Source organism: Epinephelus moara, chromosome 4 (genome assembly GCF_006386435.1).
Source record: "Epinephelus moara isolate mb chromosome 4, YSFRI_EMoa_1.0, whole genome shotgun sequence".
In the NCBI taxonomy this organism is placed as follows: domain Eukaryota; kingdom Metazoa; phylum Chordata; class Actinopteri; order Perciformes; family Serranidae; genus Epinephelus; species Epinephelus moara.
In genome coordinates this window covers 38,680,942-38,705,589 of record NC_065509.1, presented here as the reverse complement: position 1 = coordinate 38,705,589, position 24,648 = coordinate 38,680,942, and the positions used below count along the sequence as shown (strand labels likewise).

The window sequence follows — 24,648 nt, the reverse complement described above, 5'->3', positions numbered from 1 at the left end:
CCAATAAAAGTGTGTTATTTAAGCCAAAACATGGTCTTTTTGTAACCATTACCAGTGGCTGTTTTTGCCTACACCTATCCATAAGTTAACCATACCTTTAACATTATATAATAATGTACCAGTGTAACATATCCATGGTTTAAAGAACCGTACATGCCAAAGATTTTTTGGTGTCTTGTAATGCAGATTTGGCATCATTTGGCCAGTGTTTGAGAATAAAATCTAGGATCATCAAAATCCCACTAGAGGTAAATGGCTCTTTTTTAATTTAGATGAACTGATCCTTTAACCTTAAGTTTTTTTTTTAATTCCTCCTGAAGAATCTTTTAAACCATATCACATATATTCTGTTTAACATGTTTTAGCCCTTCAATGAGGACATATGATGTTTCCAGTGAGTGAAATATTCAGACCCAGGACTCCATGTTTTAATGGCTGCATTATACGTAGGAATGTTAGATGATTAGCACATTGTTTTATCCACCTTTCTCCAGAATCATGCCTCATACATTTGGTATTCTTGGAAAGTTTAGGATCTCCACCAGAATTCATAACAAAGTTTTGTGGGTTTGAACAATGTCTGGCTGCACAGCATGACTTTGAAACAAACTGCGCACCGCTGGGTTGATTAGGTTTTAGAGGTAAATACCACTACACAATTAGTGCACCTACCTCTTTACAAAAGAAGGGTATAAAGGTTTTAAAAACAAAAGGAACAAAGCAGTAAACACAGCTGTAACAAGGGGAAAACTCCATTAGATCACACTTGAAAGGCCGGTGGATTTTCAAGGTGAGAGACGAAGCCAATAAAAGTCAACTTTTTGGGGAAGGATCACTTCTGGTACTGTTTGTAGCAGTGCAGAGAAAAGCGGCAAATTAAGATCATTTTCTTCATGACATCAACACGCCAATATGCCAAAGAGCTGCTGAGTGACTGGCTGTACAGCTGACAAGCTCATTACAAGCCCAGGCTTGGCCACTGCACAAGCACTTTTCTAATACTTGCACTGGAATCATATTTTAAGCGACCGTGACGGTTGTGATATCATAAGACGACCTGAGGCGTGATTCAAGGTCGATCAGGGTGAGTGTTATCTCATATCTTGCCTTAGATCATCAGAGAGGGCTTCAAAAGCTTACTGAAGATTTTGCCGAGTACAGACCGCAGAATACGTAACATCTTTCCCACATGCGACATCACAATTATCACGATAATTACGTTATTGCACGAGGCATGTGAGAAAAACGTTTCCTTCACGAACTTGAGGTAACACAACATGACTAACTGATACACTAATGATCATTTTGTGGGTGAAATATTCCTTTAAGGATCCTGAGAACAATAATTTTAAGCATAACAGGTTTCCCCTTTTTCAGTACAATGAGAGACTCCTGATTTGCTACATAACCTGCCCAAATAGCTCCCGTGGCAGAAACAGCATTGCCAAATCTCTACCGGTGGACATGTTTCTACCATCATATCGCCCAACCCTAGAGCCAACAAGCTGTCAAATGAAGCGCAAGAGCTGAATTACGACTAACATTTTAAAAGTCCAACAAACCTGCACAGAAATCAATTGCCGGAAAAGTCATGCAGGGACATTTTGAAAGCTGAAATATTTCAATTCCAAAATTGAAAACAGCTGCAAATGGACTGTGGCTTGGCTTATTTTTTGAGTTAAGACCTGCACAGCAAAGCAAGCGAGACAAAGCACAAGATTTTGAAAGCAACAATCACAAGAAAACAACGAGGAAACATAAAAGTAAAGCTTGGTGCAAATGCTAAATCACAATATGGTTAAACTCTTAATAAAGTGGGAGCGTGTGCTGCACACAGAGCGGGAGCTCCAGTGGATCTCCTGATGGAAAACTCATAAAATAAGAGGGGAGATAACAATAACACGGGCTCTCGCTCTCTGGTGCCAGTCTATCTTTGCTTGTCTCCTGCCTCTGACACTAAAGCCCTACTCCAGCCCTCCCTCCTTAGCTCCCAGCTCAAACCTCACTCCCTCCCCCTCCCTCTTTTTCCTCCCTCCATCTCCCATCTAGCTCCTAAATTATCTGCCCGGGCTGTGGGAGATACCCCTTCCTGCCCGGGGTCGCTCAGCTTACCACAAGCTGTGGCGATGAGGTGTGTGTGTGTGTGTGCACGTGAGAACAGTGCATACGATGCAGAAACGCACATCCTCTCTCCCCTTCTCGTTTGATGTCCCCAGAGGTGGGAGGATCTGTGAAGGAGGCGACCGCACTAAATGTCACTTTGGAGGTGCTGTTGATGGACGGCCAGCGTGAGCAAGGCAGACAGACAGACGGAGAGACAGACAGGCAGGTCAGCGAGGCAGCACGGTGAAGTTTGAGCTCTGAAAACAATGGAAATTTGCCGTGTGTATTCCTGCATGTGGATGTGTTCGAGTGTTTGTTGATGCTAGAGAGCTCGGTAAGTCACGTGTAAGAACAAATCATTCTGTAGCTGGGATCCATTATTACCGAGGAGAGCATGTGCCAAAATCAACCCTCCGCTCTCCCTCTTTCTCTCTACCTCCCTTCGTTTTACAAGTGAAAGTAGTGGAACATTATTTTTTTTTTCAAAGCTGGACAGACTTGGGCATATTTTATGGTCCCTTCACAGTCAGAGCAGCACAGAGAGAAGTGATGAAGAAATCTCTGGGATGGAGTCATACTCAGGCAAAGATTTATTTCCCAGCCTAGCTCTTGCTCAGACCCGAATCATAGCTTAACCTGATAATTTCAACGACTCCCAATCAACCTTGTCGCGCTTGAATGACTATTAAGCTTGGAAACTTTAGATCACAGCTTCTGATGGACCCGTGTGATTGCACTCCCTCCTGGTACAAAACGGCAAACGTCTCCCTTTTGATCACGCCAGACCAAAGGAGAGTTCCCGGCGGCGATTAATACTATTTCGGTCTCACATTTGGTCGCAGCATGTGTGCTTAAGACAGAGGAATGACCCCTCCCAAATGAGGCATGACAATCAAAGTCACAGAACAAGAGAAATGTATCTCTGATGTGAAAATAAACCCGATGATGCAAAACTCCGCCGAGCATGCACAGCTCTGGCCACATTCATTTATTATTCTAACCCGAGGTCTTGCATTGACTTTGCATGAGGCAGAAAAGGGGGCAAAAGTGAAAAAAGAAAGTCTGCGGACAGTCGACCGCAGAGCCGAGAAAGTTTTCTTTTAATATACATGTGCATTCCCTTTATAAACATAATTTCGCGGCAGACCGAGTTTAAAAGTAGAGTGTGTAAATAATTTTTTGTTTTAACCTGTTTAGAGTAGCAGCAGGGTGGAGTTACCACACCAGGACAATTCACTTAGCCACAGCAGACAATGAAATGAGTACAACAAAGTTAAGACAATGAGATCTCAAAGGTAATTTTGTGTACTTTCACTTTAGTTTACAAGATCTAACAATATCTACTGATGTAGTAAAACCTACCCAGGCGTCGGGATGGGTGTTGAACGTGGACCAAAATGTGTCTACAGTAACATCACAAACTGCCAAACGCCTGTCAGATACATGATCTTAGTTACTTACTCTTTTGATCCACTGGAGTCTGGTTTCAACCACATTGACAAATCTATATCTTATTCAGCAACATTTCTATAACTGCTTAATCACAGAGGGCTTTGGCTTCTTTTATTGAGCAATAAGTTTGTGCAACACCTCACCTCTGTCTGACAGAGAACTGCCAACTTTATGTTTTTCTGTCCCAACCAAAGTCCACTCTGTTTTGCTCCTCAGTACCCTTGCAATCTATCTATCTATCTATCTATCTATCTATCTATCTATCTATCTATCTATCTACACAGTATTTATTAATCTATGGCAGTGGTTCCCACGCTTAGGGTTGGGATCCCCACAAGAGGTCACAAGACAAATTTGAAGGGGTCACTAGTTCAGTGGATCTCAACCAGGGGTCCAGGGACTCCCAAGGGTACTTGAGAGAGTTCCAGGGGGTTCCCAGGAAAGTGAGGAATACTTCATTTTCACTATTTAATTCACTATAGAAGTACGCCCAATGAAAGAAGGAGTTAGAGTGACTACCTTGATCGTAGGTTTCAGTTCCTCCATGTTTATTTCCAAAACTGTCGTTGACAACATCAAAATTCTGGTCTTTATCATTTCCAACGACAAGAATCTTTTCAGTTCCTAAAGTCCTTAAAGCCCCTAAAGTGAAATCTTATTAAATAGGGGTCCTTGATGGGACCTAATGGGTATCAGTTTAGGGGTCTTTGATACAAAAAGGTTGAGAACTACTGTACTAGATCAGTAGTTCCCAACTGGTGGGTCACAGCCCAAAAGTGGGTCACAGGTCCATTCTGAATGGACCGCAACTGACTCACAAACATGTCAAAAAAGCTTTTATTTTGAAGTGCAGTTTTCTGCTGGAGAGTGAGTGTATGGCAAGCCGTGTTTAACATTTAATAGCTAGACTGGATATTCATTACTGATATCTGCAACATAATTTTGCCTAGTCAAAACTCTTACTCAAGATATCTGTAATTAGATTTTGACTAGTAAGATTTAAACTACTTTTGCCATTCATGTGTATGGGGTTTGTCATTATAGATATCTCCAATGTAGTTGCGGATATCTGCAATTCTTATTGCGGATATCTGCAACTGAATTGAAGATATCTGTAATTCCAGTTTGAGATATCTACAACGTCATTTTGACTAGTCATAATTCAAGTTCAAGATATTTTTAATTATCATCAGTTGAAGATATCTACATGGTCCTTTCTAGATATCTTGAATTGAGTTTCAGATAGTCAAAATGACGTTGTAGATATCTGCAACTGAATTGTAGATATGTCCAATTCAGTTGCGGATATCTGCAACTACATTGGAGATATCTATAATGACAAACCCCATGCACATGAATGGCAAAAGTAGTTTAAATCTTACTAGTCAAAACTGAATTACAGATGTCTGTAATTAGAGTTTTGACTAGTCAGAATGACGTTATAGATATCTTCAATTAAAATTCATACTAGTCACAATGACATTACGACTAGTCAAAATGGTGTTGTTGATATCTATAATGGTAATTCCGGATAGTCAAACTTAGCGATTAAATGTTAAAACAGCTTGCCATAGTGAGTGACTAACAGACAGCTACTTGACAGAGACAGAAAACTAGCTCGACGACATGGCCAGACACAAGTACGAAGCTGAATATAGTAAATTGTGAGGACCTTGAACTAATGCCTTCGGAGAAATATGAACCCGTGGCTGGACCAGCTTCGGAGAGGTGTGCTCTTTCTGCCTAGGCCTAGGAAAAGCAGAGGCCCCAGAACAGAGCTACACCACCAAATACATTACTGCAAATGGAAATAAAGTTTTCTTTGACTAAAAAGGGTCCCAGCTGAACAGCACCAGTATTGGCAAATTTCTAACACCTAGTCCGACCTACGTCATGACAAACCAGTTTATCAAAGGCATTATTTATGTTTATTCATATTACCACTTAATCTATTTAAATTTTTGACTGCACAGTATGGCGCCATGAAAGACATTTTCCCAGTTACGCACAGTAAAGTCTTAAAGGTTCAGTATGTAACTCTGGAGAAAGATAGTTGATTGTCTCATTTCTAGGTCGTCAAATACTAATGCTTTACATTGTTGGTTCAGTCCGACTACCAACATGAGTTTAAGAGACTCAACAATCAACCATCTGTCTCCAGAATTATAAACTGAACCTTAACATTTTGGATTTTAAGCAGGTTAAAACAAATGCTGACAAACACTGCCAGCATTGTCAACATTTCTGACACTATGCTACTGATGATAAATTTGTCTCCTCAGTCTCTGGAGCAGCAGGTATTCAGCCGTGCACACAGATCTGAATCTCGTCTTGCCAAACTGACTGGTGAATTGTGAGATTTAACAGCCTTTGCGGCCTGTGGCCAAAAAAAAGTTAGTTTTGCTCTTTCATGACTAACGTGACACTTGGCTTAACTTTAAAGGACACGGCAGAGCAGAACAATATGACCCTGCTCCTGACCTCTCAGCCCCCGAGTCTGACAAATGTGTAGTGTGAGCTGTGCCAGTCGCTGCTCTCTGATGGGAAAAAAGTCAAACACGGTGAAATGTGAGATGGCGTGTCATACAACTACAGTCAAAACTTAAGACACTTAAAACTATATGAGCTCTGAAGAGAGGCTATTGGAAAAGCACAAAGAACTGTAACTTTAATGTTCATCTCAAGTGGTCGAATGAGGAGAGGAGTGACAGCTTTAAACTTTTCCAAACAAAGTTACACTGTGCCACAAAATAAATGGAACAAGACAAACACTAACAAACAGTCCAGTGTAATAAAAGGAGAACATAAACTGCTGGCTTCGTTAAGGCTCCGTCTGAATGTGCAGAATCGCAGTCACAAAGCAGCCCAATGATCTTATTTGACAGTAACATAATCATAATAATCTAAATGAAACTGAATTATTTTGACTGTGGCTACCATTTAAAGTCTGCCTGCACTTGAGAGGCAGTTTGAACTTGTGGTCAGTGTGTGTGTTTGGCAGCGTCTGCTTGCACGCATCTATGCATGAGCGAATGTTTATCCAACTTTTATGGCGATTGTCTCATAAAAACGGACAGGCGCTCTGGGACGACCTGCGCTCCTCTGCACCGGCTCACCCGCAGGTTCACCCGCAGCGACCACCTACCAGGAGCAGATGCTCACCTCCACAATGACCATTTCGAAAACGCGTGTCCGGGCGGATTACAGCGTGAGTTATTACCTTGGTTACGGCCTTTCTGGACTGTTACCACCCTTTTGTCGAGCTCAAGTGCACGAGCGAAGACACAGTCAAAAAATCACAATTAGACCATGAATTACAACACACAGGGAGGCAGTTTGTTCTGCATCATTCCTCCTCCAGTTGTTGGAAAATGTCCCCTCTGAGAAACATGAAATTTTAATACTGAGCTTGTGTATGATTCGAGTGTAATCAAAGCTTTTTTTTCTGCTCAGTTTGATTCGACAAAGAACACTAAATGCTTCGCTTCGGGGGGTATCAGTATCAGCGTTCGACCTTTCTCTGGAAACTGTCATCAATCTTTAAATTTTTATTAATACACTCACACACAGACACAAACCAGCATCCGTATCATGTTGTCCAGACGTACATGACCTTCCCCTCCCTGCCTCGTTGACCTGTCTGGCTTTACAGGTTTTATCTCACGCTCTATCCTCTCTACAAACCCATCACATTTCCCTTCATGTTGGAGGAGGTTCAGCATCACCGAAACACAGAGGCAGCAAAAGAGGGAATGAAAGAGACGCAGAGAGAAAAGCAAACTTTGAAGTCCGTTGCCAACGAGATTTATGAATCAGACTGATCCACAACACAGAGAGACACAAACAGATTCCCAGAAACACAAAGCAGGGAGGGAGACACTAAAGAGATGCGAAGAGACAAAGATATACAGCTTAACAAAGAGGAGGAGCTCAAGCTGTCCATAGCAACAAAGATCAACACTAACTTCTATATCTGCCTTTAATCTGCAAAGACTGTGGCTGCAAAGACTGACTCCGACCGAGCAGCAACCTCCAGGACTGAATGAAGCTGAAGTGCCAAAAACTGCAGTTCCTTGAATGACCACATGGGGCTATAACTCACTTGTTTAAATGGGATGAAGGCTTAAAGTTATGCATAATTAAGGGCCTGGACCAGTGGCATGAGGTAGTTACAATGGGCCCCAGTGCACGCTTTCATGCACATATCGTCTCGTCACATGATCAAAGTCTTGATATTGGATGACATAAATATTACCCAGCAACATGCAGCAAAGGGCCACGAGTCAAAATCGAGCCTGTGGCTACAACGACGGACAGTGCCTTTGTGCATGGAGCGCCTGCTTCACCCACTGAGCTACTGGGCGCCCCTATTTTAGATAGCTTTAAACGGGATCATGCAAGCAACAATCTCCAGCTGCAATCCACAGGACGTTTGTTTTTAAAGGGTTAAGCCTGTTCTCCGCTAGCGAACGTTAGCATTAGCATTATCACAGTTAACCATAGTTGTAAATGCACTGTGCTAACCGAGCTAGCAGCTAGCATTATGGTTAACGTCACCCTCTTGTCCAAATATGGTCACCTCTCCAAAAATCCAAAATGGCGACAGTCAAAATGACAAACTTCAAAGGAGTCCACAAACAAGTGGGTGGCGTTACCATGGCGACGTCCGTCATTTTACACAACAAATAACTCCCACCTGCTTATGACATGATCAGGAGTCCTGCTCTTGCCTCCTCCTCCTTCCCATGATTCCTTGCAACGCCGCCTGTGTCTGGCCCCTCCAAGACCCTCCTAAAAGTGTTTCCCTCCACCCCTCCTCTTCCTCCATTCCCACAGCTCCCAATAACACCGTCTGACACGTCCAGAACCCTCCCAAACCCTTTCTTTCTCCAGCCTCACAGCTCCAAACAGATCTACGCCACGTCCTTCACCGGTGAGGAGAGGGGAGGAAAGCCGGCTGACAGGGGCATCCATACACACTCCTAAATCTGCCAAGGCAAGACGCTGGCACAGACAAAAAAAATAACAAAAGCCTCCCGATCTGCGGCCGGGGCAGTGCAACACTTTATCTACGGAGGCAAAACAAAGGAAGGCCTGTTGAGCGCTCCGACTGTGTTTACTTTCAGGGGGGGAACAATGCCTGTAAGAGGAGGGGGCAAGGACTGATGTGGCACTTGAGGGCCTCTCCGAAAAAAAAACAGCACTTCATTTTGATTCACAGTGAGTTTAAGAAAACAGTTGTAGCGGTCTGGTGTATGGGGCTGGAGGGATTGAGTGTGAGGCGGCAGATGAAGGGGAAGAGTACAGTGGATAAGAAACGGACAGTCGAGGTGGCAATGAGAAAAAACTTGTTCTCTCTGATTTTTTTCTCATCACATGGTTACATTTCTTTCTTTAAAGGAGCAGTTCACCAAAAATCTTCTCAGCAGGAGACATAGGGTTTGAAGGTGACTCTGAATGATTTGCAGCAGTTACATTCATGTTTGTTGGCTGCAAATTACAAATGTAAACAGCTGAAAACACCAGCAATAAACAAACTGAAAGCTGTGTAACATCATTGTGCTGCTGGTTGGATGCCAAGAGCCCAAACTGCTCAAATAAAAGTCACAAGCAAACATATTCTGGCAAAAGATATGCCTAGGGCACCAAATGAGCTAGGTCTGGGCCTGAAAACAACCAATCAGAACCAAGGAGTCTCTAACGCAGCTGTCAATCATGTCAATCACTGCATCAAACTGTCAAACTAGGCAGCGTTTATGAAATATGAATAAAGATTTTGTTAGTGTATGTCCAATGTCTCACCGTATATGTTTTCAGAAACATGTTTTAGTGTATTCTTTGGCTGTAAAACGAAAACCTTTGCTTCAGCTGCACTGTTTCCAACATGGCGACCGGGCCACAGCCTCTCATTTCACAGCTAAACAGTACACTAAAATATGTTTCCGAAAACATTTAGGTGAGAAATAGGCAGTGCAGTAACAAGATCGTGATTCATATTTGATCAGTGCTGCCTAGTTTGATAGTCTGATGCAGTTCAGGAGCAGTGATTGACATGATTGACAGCTGCGTTAACTCCTCGGCTCTGATTGGTTGTTTTCATTCATGTGCTGCAATGACATTGGAAGCGATAGATTATCTGTTGCATGTTCTGTTGTGTAGATAAAGTGACAGTTTGAGCAAATATGACGAAAAGTTTTAATTAAAGTTCCTACCCACAGCTTTCAAGCCTTCCTGTGGTGAGTGTTTGATCCCCAAATGAGTCCTTATCTTATTTATTCCACTTTAACCTTTGCACTCTTGTTTATCTCGTAACGACTAAAGATCATTCTTCTTGAGAATCAACAAATAAACCTCTTCAACAGGCTAATAGACTTTCAAGTACTTCACACTCCTGCTTATATCTCAATCAGTGACGCGCAGGTGTTTTGTTTTTAGCAACTGATGGGAAACACCTGCCGTCACATCGCTGATTAAAACGTGGCCAAAAGTAAAACCGATCCTTGAAACTTTCAGCTCGAGGAGAGAAGTCTGTCTGAGGTGATGCAGTGTGGATTCACTCAGTATGAACTATGAGGGGAAATGCTTCTCTCCACCTCTGAACGAGGACAATGCAGGATGTGATGAATCAAAACTTGGAGTGAAATAAAAAACATCCTCCTGAACACTATGAATGGAATCTGGATTCACCAACAATGGATGAACCTGCTGCCAAGACATTTTTTGGCGTATTTATCTGCATCACATATTAAGAGGAAGGAGATTTTTGGGTAATGATGTCGTCTGTGCAACATTCCAAACTAAATATGATCATCTGAATTTCTGTAAGGAGTTCAACAACCACTGAATGGCCAAAAGAAATGCCCTCTGCACATCACACATGACCCAGCTGTGACCAAACGTCACATACAGTCCTGCTATGACAGATCTTATAAACAATCACCGACAATGAAACTTTCTAAAATGCAGAAAAGGTCAGGAAAAAACCCAGAATCCCTCTCTCTGCACTCTTTCCACTGCAGGCCCAGCAGGGTCCTGAGTTGTTTAAGATCACGACGGTCGATAAGGCATGTCCAGCCAAATTCTCTTTGTTCCAGTGTTTCCAAAACATCACACATGGTGTATAGAAGACGGGGGAAAAATGCCAGCTTTCCCTCATGCACCCAATCAATGGGGAGAATGGGAAATGGAGAATGTGAAAGGGTCACAACCCCAGGGGTGGAAATAATCCCCCAGTTGCTACCGGGTATCTGGTGTATAAACACTGCACTGGAAAAACATTAGTCTAAGTCTGAAGGTTTACACTATCGTACCACACAGTATCCTTTGAGATCCCATTGACAGAGGAGATACAAATACTGCTCATTTCTGCTATTAAAAATACAGCAATAAAGACGACTGCGTTTCATTTTAGCACGAAACCAGCCCACGTTTCCAAACGTGGAAGGTCATTTGAATTCCTCCAAGTTATTAGATCTCACGCTTCTCAAAATGGAGAGACTGACTACGCAGCCAGGTGGTGTGGTAAAGTCATCTCTCTGAGGGGTGAGAAAGTTCAAGCCTAGCATGAAACCAATCTAGACTTTAAGGTTTGGGAACGGAGCACTGAAGCACTATATTCTCTCATTAGTCCGACAGTAGAGTCTGCAGGAAAGCAGATTGCCATCTTCGCTTCAGGCAAAGTGAGACAACATTTGATATTCCCATTTGGCCAGAGCGAACCTTTAAGTTAACTTAGCTAACACGATTTTGCCAAGTAATCCTTGATTTCAATAATGTGTGAGTTTGTCTCCAAAATAACTGATTGCCGTATTAGATTTCAGCTTCAATATTTGCAGTGGTTGAAAAGGCATCAATAACAACTGTCAAAGACATCCAGCTAATCTTAAACTCTTAAATCACTTCACATCATAACACAAAACAGATTTCTTAAAGGGTCCAGTGTGTAGGATTTAGGGGGATATATCGGCTGAAATTTAATATAATAAGTATGTTTTCTTTAGTGTATAATCACCTGAAAATAGGAATCAATGTGGTTTTGTTACCTTAGAATGAGACGTTTATACCTACACAAGGAACCGAGTCCACCTTGTTGCACTGCCATGTTTCTACAGTAGCCCAGAACCATGTTTTTACCTGTTTAAATCACTTGGTCCATTTGTTTTGGAGAGGAAGAGACGTCGAATAACTCAGCTCCTGGTAAAAACATCCTGAATGTCTAGATCTTAAAGGTGCAGTGTGCAAGATTTTACCGAAAGCCTAATCATCCACTTAGGTCTCTTCTTCTCCAAAACAAACAGACCAGGTGATTAAAACCAATAAAAACACTTAATAAAGCAGTGTAAGGTTACAAATCAGTATTTCAGAAACACTGATTTGTACTGTGAAACTTCTTTATTCAGTGTTTCTACCACTTTTAATCACCCAAACTGTTTGTACTGGAGAAGAGGAGACCTCTGCAGATACTTCCGCTCCTGGTAAAAACCTCCTGAACGATGAACACTAAAGGAATTCTGAGCGGATTTTCATACTTGGCACATGGGAGAAGTCAGAGCTGGTTGCAATCCGCAGTCTTCACCTCTAGATGCCACTAAATCCTCCACACTGCTCCTTTAAGCAGAGAAGAAGCTCACACCTTTTTCTGTTTTTGCTCTGAAAAGTCCAATTTAAATGCAGTATGTGTGTGTCATCAAGCCTGTAATAACATGGCATCTCCAGTCCTGGTTTTTCCAAAACATATGTAGGCTCACATTTGTTTTTCATTTGACTGGCGGCTAGGCCTTAGCCACCCAAAACTGGGTTTAGGGTTCCCGCATTACACTTCAGAGAATTTAACTCCCTCTTTCTTTAGGGAAAGCCTGAAAAAGGTGCATCACATAATGCAAACTCAGTGGACAGCTTAAGTTTCACTCTCTCCGCCCTCAGCGTCTTTTCACAGAGTCTTAAGAGGTCACCCAATTTTAATGGTCACTTATTGCCTGTGGAGCAGTTCCTGGTGGTATAAAGGTACCCCGAGACCACCCCGGTGCCAAAACAGCCTCAGGCTCAAAGGCTCAAAGTAATACTGGCACTGATGATGCATACCTGCACTGCAAGACCTTATGAATTACTCTCCTTTTCATTTCTACTTGAGACACTGGAGAAGCCATCATGGTCCATGAACCTGAAACAGCAGCCCTGAATGATTTATGTCTACAGCGGGGAAATTAAAATGTGGTCCTTTTTTGATTTGTGCAGTTCATATCCGCTGATAAGAATATTTCAGTTCACGAGAGCAACAGAGGAGCCTGTGCAGAAGACATGCAGCACTCATTTCCCTTCCCAAGACTGCTCAAATATTAGAGGAGGCACATTCGAGATGAATTGTTATGGCTAGTGTGTTTTTGGAAACGGGAACAATAAAGTTATCGTGCCAAAGAACAAGGCCTGCTTACTCATGTCCAAGAAAATTATGATTTAATATAATGCAGAGCCATGCGTAAAAAGGAATTTAATTAATGAGCAGACATATGCAATAGGTGGCTCTGTTTTATGTGTGACTTGGACAGTTTCACTCCCCATTTTTTTCCAGCTCAAACCTTGATCTCATTACACTTATTCCATCCAAATGTCTATAACAAATGCCAGTGGGTGAGTTCATGCCCTCTTTCTGCCAAACAGATCAAATACAGCAAAATATAAGGTGGTTTCCAGTACCTGTAGAGAACAGAGAAGTCAGCAGTGTACTCACCTCAGCACGCTGTGTTCTGGGCTGGCTGGCGTCCGTCTCGATGGCGTACACATCCACCAGGTAGAGGTCGGAGCCTTGTTCTCGGTCCAGCTCTGCAGCCGTCTGTATCACTCCAGTGTGGCGGCCGATGGTGAAAAGGCGTCCCACAGCTTTTCCATCACTGTGAACCCCGACGATGAAATACTCCACTTTGGTCGCAGAGCCCCGCGGGCTCGAGGCATCCAGGGAGATGACGTTGGTCCCCGGCGGCTGGCCCTCTTTGAGGATAGTGATGTATTTTGGCTGTGAGAAAACGGGCCCGTCCATCCCCTGGAGGATGATGGTCAGCTCGGTTCTGGAGGTCTTGCGGCTGGTGCCGTGGTCAGTGGCGGACACAGTGAGGGTGTACATGAGCCGGGACTGTACCAGCTGTGAGGCCAGACGAATATCACCGCTGTACCTGTCCATGATGAAAGTGTCAGAGTCTCCTTCCACAAGCTCGTACTCCACCTCTCCGTTTGCACCCTCATCGGGGTCAAAGGCCAGAACTGTTGTCAGGATGGAGCCGATGACTATGTTTGGCTCAGCCACGAGGGCGTTCTGGGACACAAAAGTGGGAACGTTATCATTCAGGTCAGTGACCCATATTGTGACATTTTTCAGGGCAAAACGGCGAAATTCAACTGGAACCGCCTGGTCAGAGGCTTTGACTGTCAGCTCGAACATATTTGAAAACTCCCTGTCGATTTCCTTGGTGGTGTATATGAGCCCAGTGCCCGGGTCAATGCTGAAGTGACCTCCCCGGGGAATCTGCTGCACAATGGAGTACTCCAGCTCCCCGTTTATGTCTGCATCCGTGTCATGAGCTGTAATTGTCATAACTGAGGCTGAGAGGGGGAGATTTTCAGGAATGGATTTAAAAATGTCACCAGGGGCAAATACTGGAGGGTTGTCGTTAAAATCCCTGACATGGATGACCACAGGGATGGATGAGGAGCGGGGTGGTCTGCCATTGTCCTTTGCAGTGATGTTGAGTTTGTAAAATGACTGAGTTTCATAGTCCAGCCTTTTCACCAGGAAGATGCTGCCAGTGTTGGGGCTGATGCTGAAGGTGCCGTGGTTGTTTGTGGCTGTGATGCTGTACGTTATGTCTGCGTTCTGACCTGAATCTGCATCAGTGGCGGTCACAGAGGCCACCAGCTCTCCTATCCTCATGTTCTCCAGGGCGTCTACAGACAGTGAGGATTTAGGGAAGGAGGGGGAGTTGTCATTCTCATCCAGGATGCTGATGCTAAGCATGCAGGAGGAGGAGAGGGGCACGGCTCCAGCATCAACAGCTATGATTTTCAGTGAATAAGAGGATGTGGTTTCATAGTCAAGCTTTCCTATTAGTGTGACCTGCCCAGAGCTGCTATCAATAGTGAACTGTCCCTCCTCGTTGCCCTCAGATATGTGATAATGAACCAGTCCGTTTTTATTCTCATCAACATCGGAGGCAGAAACCCGCAGCAGTTGTGTCAGGTTTTGAGCCGACTCGGAGATGGAGGCCTGGTAAATGTCTTTGGTGAATTTAGGCGGGTTGTCATTGATGTCTTGAATGTAAACCTGCACTTTGGCCTGGTCTCTGAGGGGCTTGGGGAGACCCTGGTCTGACGAGACGACCACGAAGTTGAACACGGCGGCGCCTCTCTGTCTCATGAGCGACTCGCGGTCAAACTGCAGCGTGCTGGTCAACTCCCCTGTGATGGCGTTCAGCTCAAAGTTGGACTGTGGAGCCTCAAATGTATATCTGACCTCGCTGTTCGGGCCATAGTCCTTATCCTCGGCAAAAACATGTCCAACCAGAGAACCCCTCTTCTGCTCTTCCTCAAAATGAAACACATAATTGGTGCTGTTGAAGAGGGGACGGTTGTCGTTTACGTCATCTAGAATCACGCTGACATTGACGGCGGCACTAAGCGGCTCCACGGCCCGGTCTTTGGCCACAACCACTAAGTTATATCTGTCTTGTATCTCTCGGTCCAGCTCTGCTTTGATGTACAACTGTCCGTCTGGGAAAATGCCAAACACATCCCCAGTGTTGCCACCCGCGATGTCATACATAATCTCCCCATTAAGACCAGAGTCTTTGTCGGTGGCCTCCACTTTGAAAAAGCGGCTGTTGACGGGCTCAGACTCCAGGATGATGACCTCGTATGAAAGCTGGTCAAACACAGGCGAGTTGTCATTCACATCATAAACGCTGACGATGAGGATGAGGCTGGAGGTGTGCTGGGGGACCCCCATGTCTGATGCAATGACCTCGACCTCGTAAGAGCTCGTGGTGACCTCCAGCGGCCCGGTCAGCGTGATGAGGCCGTGCTTCTCATGAATATGAAACAGGCCTTTGGGGTTTTGTTTGAGGCTGTAAACCACCACGCCGTTTGTGCCTTCGTCAGGATCCGAAGCTTTGGCCTGGAATATGACATGACCTGTGCTCCAGTTCTCCACCGCGCTCACGTGCTCCACAGCGTGAATAAAATGAGGGGCATTATCATTTAAGTCCTTCACAGTGATGTTAACAAAGGCCTCTCCTGTGATCTCCCCAGCTCTGGCTACAACCTTCAGCTGATAGAAACCCTGCTCCTCTCTGTCGATCTGGCTCGATGCTGTGATCTGACCTGCGCTGTTCACGGTGAAAAGCCCCCTCTGGTCCCCCGAGGTGATTAGATATGAAATGTTTGTGTTTAAATCTACAGTGGTGGCTGACACAGTCCCTATAACTGTCCCGATGCCCACATTTTCAAACATGACAAAGCTGTACACCTTCTGGCTGAACACTGGTGGGTTACCCTGTGTGTCTATGACAGTTACAGTCACTATGGCCTGGGTGTGTGAGCGCAGGCCGCTACCATCTGCTGCTGTCACCTGCAGCTGGTAGGCAGTTTTCTCCTCTCTATCCAGGGGCACGAGCGTGGTGATTTTCCCTGTGTTGCTATTAATGCGGAATTTGGAAGCGTCTCCAGCTGTAATGATATATTTGAGTGTGCCATTTCGACCCAAATCTGGATCTGTGGCTGAAACAGTGGTTACATAAGAACCCGAGGGCTCGTTCTCTTTCACGTTTGCAAAATACTGCACAGGGTAGAAAACTGGCCTATTGTCGTTGATATCCTTCAGGGTGATGTTGACTTTCCCTACAGAGTGCAGAGGAGGGCTGCCTGCATCTGCTGCCTGGATGTGGAGTAAGTAGGAGGCCTGATCCTCTCTGTCTAGCTCCACGGCTGTGCTTAATCGCCCTGACACGGCATCCAGGCGAAACAGCTCCTGGACACTGGCTGGAGTCTCTGCATCAAATGAGAACCGGATAGTTCCATTGGCCCCGAGATCGTCATCTGAGGCAGACAGCAGCACCAGCTCAGTCCCAGCAGGAGCGTGCTCCACCAGGGAAACGTGATATGTGCTCTGTGTGAATGTGGGCACTTGGTCGTTCACGTCAGTGATGTTGACTATCAGTTTAGTGTAGGAAATCTTAGGCTGCAGCCCCTGGTCTTTGGCACTAATGTTGAGCACAATTTCAGATGCTATTTCCCTATCCAGCAAAGCGGCACTGGTAACCAGACCACTGTTTTCACTGATGGAGAACCAGCCCAAAGCGTTTCCAGACACCAGGGAGTAGCGCAGGTTGGCATTCTGCCCAGAGTCACCATCTGTTGCAGAAACCCCTTTAATGTAGCTGCCTTTTGGTATGTCTTCACTGATATCTACTCTGTACAGTGTTTCCTGGAATATGGGTGGGTGATCGTTGATATCATTCACAAAAATGACCAGACTGGCAAAGGAGGACCGAGCGATAGGCTTGCCATTGTCCGACACAGACACAGTCAGGTTGTATGAGGAAATTCTCTCTCTGTCTAACACACTGGCCACTTTGATCAGACTCAAATTGGGCACAGGGGACGTGTGCACTTCAAAGTGTCTCTGCTCGTTGCCTCCTAAGATTGAAACAGATATGTTACCATTAGCTGTAGGGGAGTCTGAATCTGACACAGTGAGTAAAGCCACTACTGTGCCAATCTGTGCGTTTTCATCCACGGAGGCGAATTTAGAAGTGGTGGGGAAATACCTAAACTTCACCACTGGGTCGTTATCATTCACATCTAAAAGTTTGATTGTGGCTTCTGTTCTGCCTGACAGTGAGGGCACCCCGTTGTCTACAGCATGAATAGTCAGGGAGTACTCTTTCTTACTCTCATAATCCAAACCCTCCTTTATTATAATAGTACCTGCTTTGGGGTCAATTTGAAAAGGCGTCCCTTCATCTAAAAAGTACCTGATTTCAGCATTGGCTCCCTCATCCTGATCTGATGCTGTTATCTGCAGAATACTGGACCCTACTGCTGCATCCTCAAAAACACTAGTCTGATATTGATCTTGATCAAAAATAGGGGGGTTGTCATTTATGTCTTGGATTGTGACATTTACTTGCAGGTAGCCAAACTTTTTCGGGTCTCCTTTGTCCTCCACTTCCACCAGGAGCTGGTAGAAGGGAGTAACTTCCCTGTCCAAGCCTCCAGTTGAAACAAGGTGCAAGAATGCCCCCTCTCCACTAGGATTGACTGTAATATCCAAGCGGAATTTCCTCTGCTCGTTGCCTTTCACTATTCTGTATGTGGTGTGATCAACTCCGTTACTCCCAATGTCTGAGTCTGTAGCAGTGTCCAGGATCACTTGCCTGCCGCTGCTGGCGTCCTCCTTGAAAGACACGACAATGGACGCGTCTGGAAACACCGGGGAGTTATCATTAATATCCAAAACTACTATCCTGACCTCGGTGGGGTAGGTGGGCTGGCTGGACAGCACCACGACGTTGATGACATCACTCTGCAAAACCTCCCTGTCAATCACCGAGGAGGTGTAAATGACTCCAGTGGTGCCGTTAATTGCAAAAAGTTTGTGGTTCTCGCTGAAGCGGTACGTGAAGCTGGGCTTGGTCTCTATCGTGCCCACGTAGGTGCCGACAGGCTGCTCCTCCAGGACCTGGAACTCTTGACGGACTTGGCTGGACGCTGAGTACTGCGACAGAGTCCATAACATGAGTAAAATCAAATGAAAGCCCCTACCTGTGAGCGCCATGGTCAGATAGCCGGTCCACCTTTCTCAGACAGAGTCCATGCCTATGATGCATCAACTTTACTGAGCTCCGACGAGTCACTAGAGCATTGTATTCCAGCAAATGTGCAGAGAAAACTCAATGGGAAGCCCGGCAGAGTGTCTCTCCACAGTTGTTCAGTGTCCCCAAAGTACTCCAGAAGTGTTATTTTATCCTGCGCAGCGCAGCTAAATCCTCTGAATGGAGAGAATGGTTCCTACAGATCACACAAGTTTCACTTCAACTCCGCAAAAAGCATGTTCACAACAATCCACTTCGCAGACAAAACTTCCTGGCTCCTTTGGAAGATGCGTGGAGAAAGAAAAAAAAAGTTTATCCAAAGTTAGGGCGCACACTGAGCGGTGTAGAGTGCGAGCGGGCGGCTCAGCCTTTACGCACCGTCCCGTGGAATAACGGTGCAGGCGCTTCAGTCATATTGTGCTCAGGAGTCCCAGTAAGTTAGGAACAAAGCTGGAGTTGGACTCAACTCCCTCCCATCACTGATCCCATTGGATAGCTGCGCTCCTGCCCGCCCTCCCACCGCCTCTCCCCCTCCATTGTGCAGCGCTGCCCGCTTGTCCCAGCTCGTGGAAGACGGTGTCAATCAAATGAGACAGGTAACGATGCCCCGAGCGTTCTTAATTACTTCAGTAACTGATTAACGCCTGTTAAAACTACCTCAGTGACCTCAGGGTATCAAAGTTAGTCAGAGAACACACAGAAACACACTCATCCTCTGATAGAAACAATGCTCACAATAAATATCGGATAACAGAGGGTAACACAAAGCATAACATGTGGAAAAAGTCACTTTAAAATCATATTTTAGCCCTATTAATTATCATAAAGGAGTATTATAATGATGCCCTTAAAATCCAATAAAAATCAAATTAACTCTACATAAGCATATAATTATTTGTGCTTCAATTTGCTGCAGAAACAACCCTTTATTTAAATGTAATGCTCTATTGTTGCTGGCTAATTTAAATTATGTGCACACTGACGCTTATTGTCCTCTGCACAGTTTTATTTTCTAAACCTAATGCATTAAAAATATATACTTCTCTATTATAATTACATGTCTAATAAAGCTATTTAATGTCATTTCCACACTTTATAACAGCCAGTGTGATATTTGCATATAATGGAAGCTGCAGGAAGCTCCATATGTGTGGGTGAGTAGCTCCATCTAGCGGCCAAAGTGTGGTACTTGCAACCAAAGTACATTTCAGTAAAACATAAAGAGCAGGAGGGGATTCATTTAACCATATGATAACTTTGGAGCTGTGTGAAGTAGTTAGTCGGTTGGTTAGTCAGATAGTGGCATGGTAAGTAGCAAATAAACTAGTCGCACAGTGGTTGAAAGACATAAAGAAAAACACAGGTTACTAAAGGAAGCATGAAAACAAAACATAAACAACATTACATGTCCAAAAAGGAGTGGGAGGAAGTACAAACTTATTTATTCCCACCCTTTCACTCAAACACCGTTCCAGACCAAGTACCCCCCCTCATGGTAGGAAGAGAAAGCAGAAAGCAGAAAAAAGCAACATGCCACACTACAAACAGTTTAGAAATGGCCTGTGGAGCGTGACAAAAAGCTTAAGGTGTCGACCTGGCTTCTAAATTTCCCAGGTCCCAATCTGCTCAAGGATTCTTGTGATGTGCCGGTACCCCAGGTGTACCCCTAATCCAAGGTGGGGCCTCTTTGGATCGGACTTGGCTCTGACCGGTCGAGGCATGGACACAGGATCTCTGGGAGTGTCCTGCGGTGTCTGGCACCAGTACGTTGGCGGCAGATCCATTTAGTCCAGTGGGTTGTGAGGTGGGTTAATGGCACGTGCCACACATGCTCATTCAGACTGGGATCTGGGGAATTTGGAGGCCAGGTATTCTACTGATACATATATATTGTAGTTATATTTTCACACTTACAGCCTCAGCACAGTGACAAAACATATTTTATTTTTAATATTCAAACACTGCAGCATAATGCACATTTTATTTTTTCAATGCAAATTTAATTTTTATTTTATTTTATTTTATTGCTTTATATTTACACACTTTATTTCTTACTCTTACTTCTTATAATTCTCTGTTCTTTACATCAGAGCGACTGTAATGAATCACAATGTGCCCTCTGGGATCAATGAAGTATTTCTGATTCTGATATCACTCTGCAGTTATAAAATACGATGGGAGTATCATTGTTTTCTCTGCAGGAGCATCATATTGTATCTTCAGCTCGGTGACATCACAGGTTAACATGAAACGACTGCTGTTTTTAATTTTAGAAGTGAATAAGATATCTCAGCGTCCTCTATCACATTTCCTAAATGTGCTTTTCCGTAAAAAAAAAAAAACTGACTTAAGTGTTAAAAAAAAGCAAAAACTTAAAAAGCCAATTAATCCAACTTTTTTGGTATCACGTTAAGTAACAGGCAGAGGAGGCAGAGACGATCCAAATATAAATTATATATCAGTCAAAGGCTATTTGGACAGATTAAGGGTTACAAAATATAACTCACTGATTTTGTAATTACTGTAACTGGACATTTGGTCATTTGGGTGACAAGATTCACAGAGAGCTTTACAAAGCTGTTTGAAGTGACACTTTTACAATCACTTACTGTAGTAGTTACTGTGCCTTCCTAAAATGAGTCCAGTCATGCAAATCTTAGCATTTACTTTGAATTAAGCTCCATAATGTAAATGTTTCATATTGGTGTATTCTTACTGTTTTATACCTAAATAATATTGTCATTTTAGCAAATAGCATGGTTTCATATTCAGTCCAGCAGCGTTCACCTCACACTTTCACTTCTCAAAGTAACATCTGAGGGTTAGAAGAAATAAGGCAGATAATAATGCTGCTGTAGGATGAGCTTCAATCCTTTTCCCACAGGACCCTGAATATACATGTTGGAATTAAATGCTTGCATGTGAGCAGTAATTAATTACACTGTGGGGTAAGGTACGATCAGGTGGAATTCCAAACAATCGCCAGAGAAAAGTGATGGCATTGTACATTTCTGTAAACCCCGGATAGGCTACATTTGGATGCTTTTATGTTGCAACAACGCTGAAGTTAATGTGTGGTTTGGTTTAGGTACAAAAACCACTTGGTTATGGTCAGGCAAAGGTCATGTTTTGGCTTAAAATACAGAGTATGGGGGCCAGCCGCGTAAGTAGTGATGACGGGCCCTAATGCACGTTAAATACTTCTTATAAGGTGCACACACACCACTGCCGACTGTTAATACAAAATCTAAATGAATCTAATTTAAGGAGCTTTACTATTTTTTCCTCCTGTTCGTTTCTCTTGTCTTTTCTTACTGACACTTTTATGTTTAAAAGACATGACCGCACGCTGGACTTGTAGCTCAGCTTGTCAGTCTTGACAGATTTTGCACCTAAACTACTGTATCGTAACGCGTTGTCACGTGATCAAATAGAGACTTGACATCAGACAGCATCCACATGCATGTTCCCCAAGAATAAGCATTTCATTTCGTTATAGATTTTACCAAAAAAGAAAAGAAAATTATGACAGAGATGGGTTTGCATCTTATAGCAAATGGCACCCTTTTTAATTTAATGTGAGCTTTTTTCTAAACACAGGTGAAGTTCCACGGTGGCAATCTGGATCATTCACAGGGGCCCCACACCCCACAGGCACTGTCTTTATTTGCACAATCCCCGCAGGAAATGCAACAATGCCTTGAAAAAACAACAACTGCTTTTCGTGCCACAGTGACGTCTCAGACACCAACAACTGCTTTTTAATGCACTATCTCAGCTGTAAATGCAGCGATGTCTCGGCACAAAACAATTGTTTTTGTGGCACGATTGACACGACAACAAATGATGTCTGTAAAAAACAGAGCAACAGCTTTCTGTGCCACAATCCTGACAGGAAAAGCAACAAACTCTCAGTTAAAAACAACCACTTTTCATGCCTAAAATGCTGCTGGAAACACAACAATAAATCGCTTAACGGTTTGTTGGTCTTGAACAGTGGTCTGCAGCTTCGCAGGCGTCTCACCTTGGTGACACGCCATGACTACCATCCCCTCCACCTCCTGATGACAAAGTCAGCTCATATACGACATCACTTTGATGATACGCATGAAACAAATATAACATTCATGGTTTACAGAAATGCACGATGCTAACATTTCCCTCTGGCGACTGAGCTGGGAACTCGAGGCATTATGATCTCCAGAAACATATTTATGATAAATATCTACAGCGCGTGCTATGAGATGAGGTTTGGTCCAGGTCATATGAGTTCACTGAGAAGTCTAATTGCAGTAGGAAGAGCGGTTTGAATCTGTGCGCAGATGATCTGGGAAGTGAACTCCTGCGCTGCACTTCATCTGTCCTGTGAAATCACATTATGGACGATAATTACAACCCTCCTGGTTTTGAGAGACATAAATGTTTATTCAGGTTTGGAATTTGACAATTTGTGGCTTCCGTAATCAGGCCGTTGGCTGCCTGGACGTTAAGTAGGACATGAGTCAACTAATGTAATTAAATTACAGAGTGGGCTGGACTGGTTGGTAACTGCTCAGCCTGACACACATTCAATGTTTTGGTAGCAGACTGAGCATCAAAGTAGATTACTTCCCCACAGGAGACGTTGTGCTAACCTGATTACGGCGGCTAAGCCAGGAGCTCTCAGGATGCTTTTGATATAAATATCAAGTTGTTGTTATGTTTGCTTTAATTCCCTTACGCTGACTGATGTTTTCACGTGCCGCCGCTGATCAGAGCGCTAATTTTGACGTGGAAGAGATGTTGATCTGACGGCCTGCACCAGCATGCACACACAGTAGCAAAATGTATGTTAAGATGACGAGTGTGTTGCTAGGCTGCTTTCATTTTCTATTATGGAAATGCTGAGATGGTTTGGACTGTCGCTGACGTTGGCTTGTGTTTGCTGTGCTTAAAATACCTGTCAAGAGGGATTCATGTAAGTCCTAATTCTCTAGTTTTCTCTCATTTTCCTCTGTGTCATCATTCTTGTCTGTTGCCACTTTGTGACAGCCATTTTACATCTTTCCTAGCACAGTAAGCTCCTCTCCCTGCTGGTGCCAGGACTTCAGGACGGTGTGAGTGAATCAGCGGGTGAGTCCGTCCATCCAACACTTTGGTCCAGAGCGCAACATCTGGACAACTACTGGCTCCAGTACTGTAAGGCCTGGTGTTAATTATATTCATGGTCCCCGGAGGAGGATTCCCATCATTCTGGTTACACTGGTGACCGTTTGTCTGGCGCCGCAGTCAGTTCAAAATCTCTTCCTGACAAACACTTTGTGAGAAAGTATGTTGAGAATACCTCATCAGACAACGATTCAGTCTGTGTCAGGCAGGAGTCCAGAGTCCAGACAATCAGGGAGAACGTCAAACTGGCAGAAGCAGACAGATATAGGGCTACAAAGCTACGCTAAACACACCAGACAATCTGGAATAGGAGCAATGGATTGGGGCTGGTTTATATAGTGAGCAGCTGATGAGGGAAGGAGGTGCAGGTGTGGAAGATGGGCAGGGAGGCTCAGGTGAGAGGAATGAGATGATTGAAAGGAGAGAAGTCTGGGGGCATTTGGTGGACACGTAAAGAATGACGCTGAAGGGGCCTGCTGGGGAAGTGGAAATTACTAAAGAGAGGAACAGAGAGGCAGAGTGAGAGAAGAAGCAGGGGTGATTTTTATTATGCTTATGGGTCCTCTCGCTTCCTTCGCTCATCTCTTCTTTGTGTCTTAGCTCCTCCCAGAAAGGATGAGAAAGAGAGAGATGTAAGGAAGAGGTGCAAGGATGGAGGAGCAACAGCTGCGATAGAGAATGCCTTGGTTTTGGATTTAAAACACACAAACAGTCAAATGCACGGGCTTGCCTTTGCTAGCTACTTGTATACTTAAGAGTTTTAAATAGTTAGGTTTTACAGCTGGATGAATGAGACTCCTCCCACCATCAAATAAATCAGCAGCAGGTCTTTAGGTGTGCTCACAGGCATCTCAGAGGTTTATAAACTCTGAGAACAGATAAAATACACAAAGCTGAGCCTTGAATTTGATCACTAGGACAAATTTCTGAAATTGTGCAGGCTCTTTTATAAAGTAGTCAAGTTTTCTCTTGGATCTTTCTTTCATCTCAAAAGGTGATTATTTCAGACGAATAAAGATGACTGCAGTGAGGGAGGAGAGAGAGCACTTTAAGATCATAAATTAGGATCAGGCTGAGACAAGAAGAA

General features: G+C 44.0%; 1 protein-coding gene across 1 annotated transcript in view; it reads right to left on the bottom strand.

The window, feature by feature from the left end:
- Nucleotides 1–18,825, bottom strand: part of LOC126388613 (protocadherin Fat 4) — a 147,348-nt gene extending 128,523 nt beyond the window's left edge. The window contains exon 1 of the mRNA XM_050041820.1: nt 13,283–18,825. Coding sequence (XP_049897777.1) covers nt 13,283–18,376 — 5,094 coding nt within the window. The 5' untranslated portion in view covers nt 18,377–18,825. The remainder of the gene's footprint in view (nt 1–13,282) is intronic.
- Between the last annotated feature and the right edge of the window lie 5,823 nt (nt 18,826–24,648).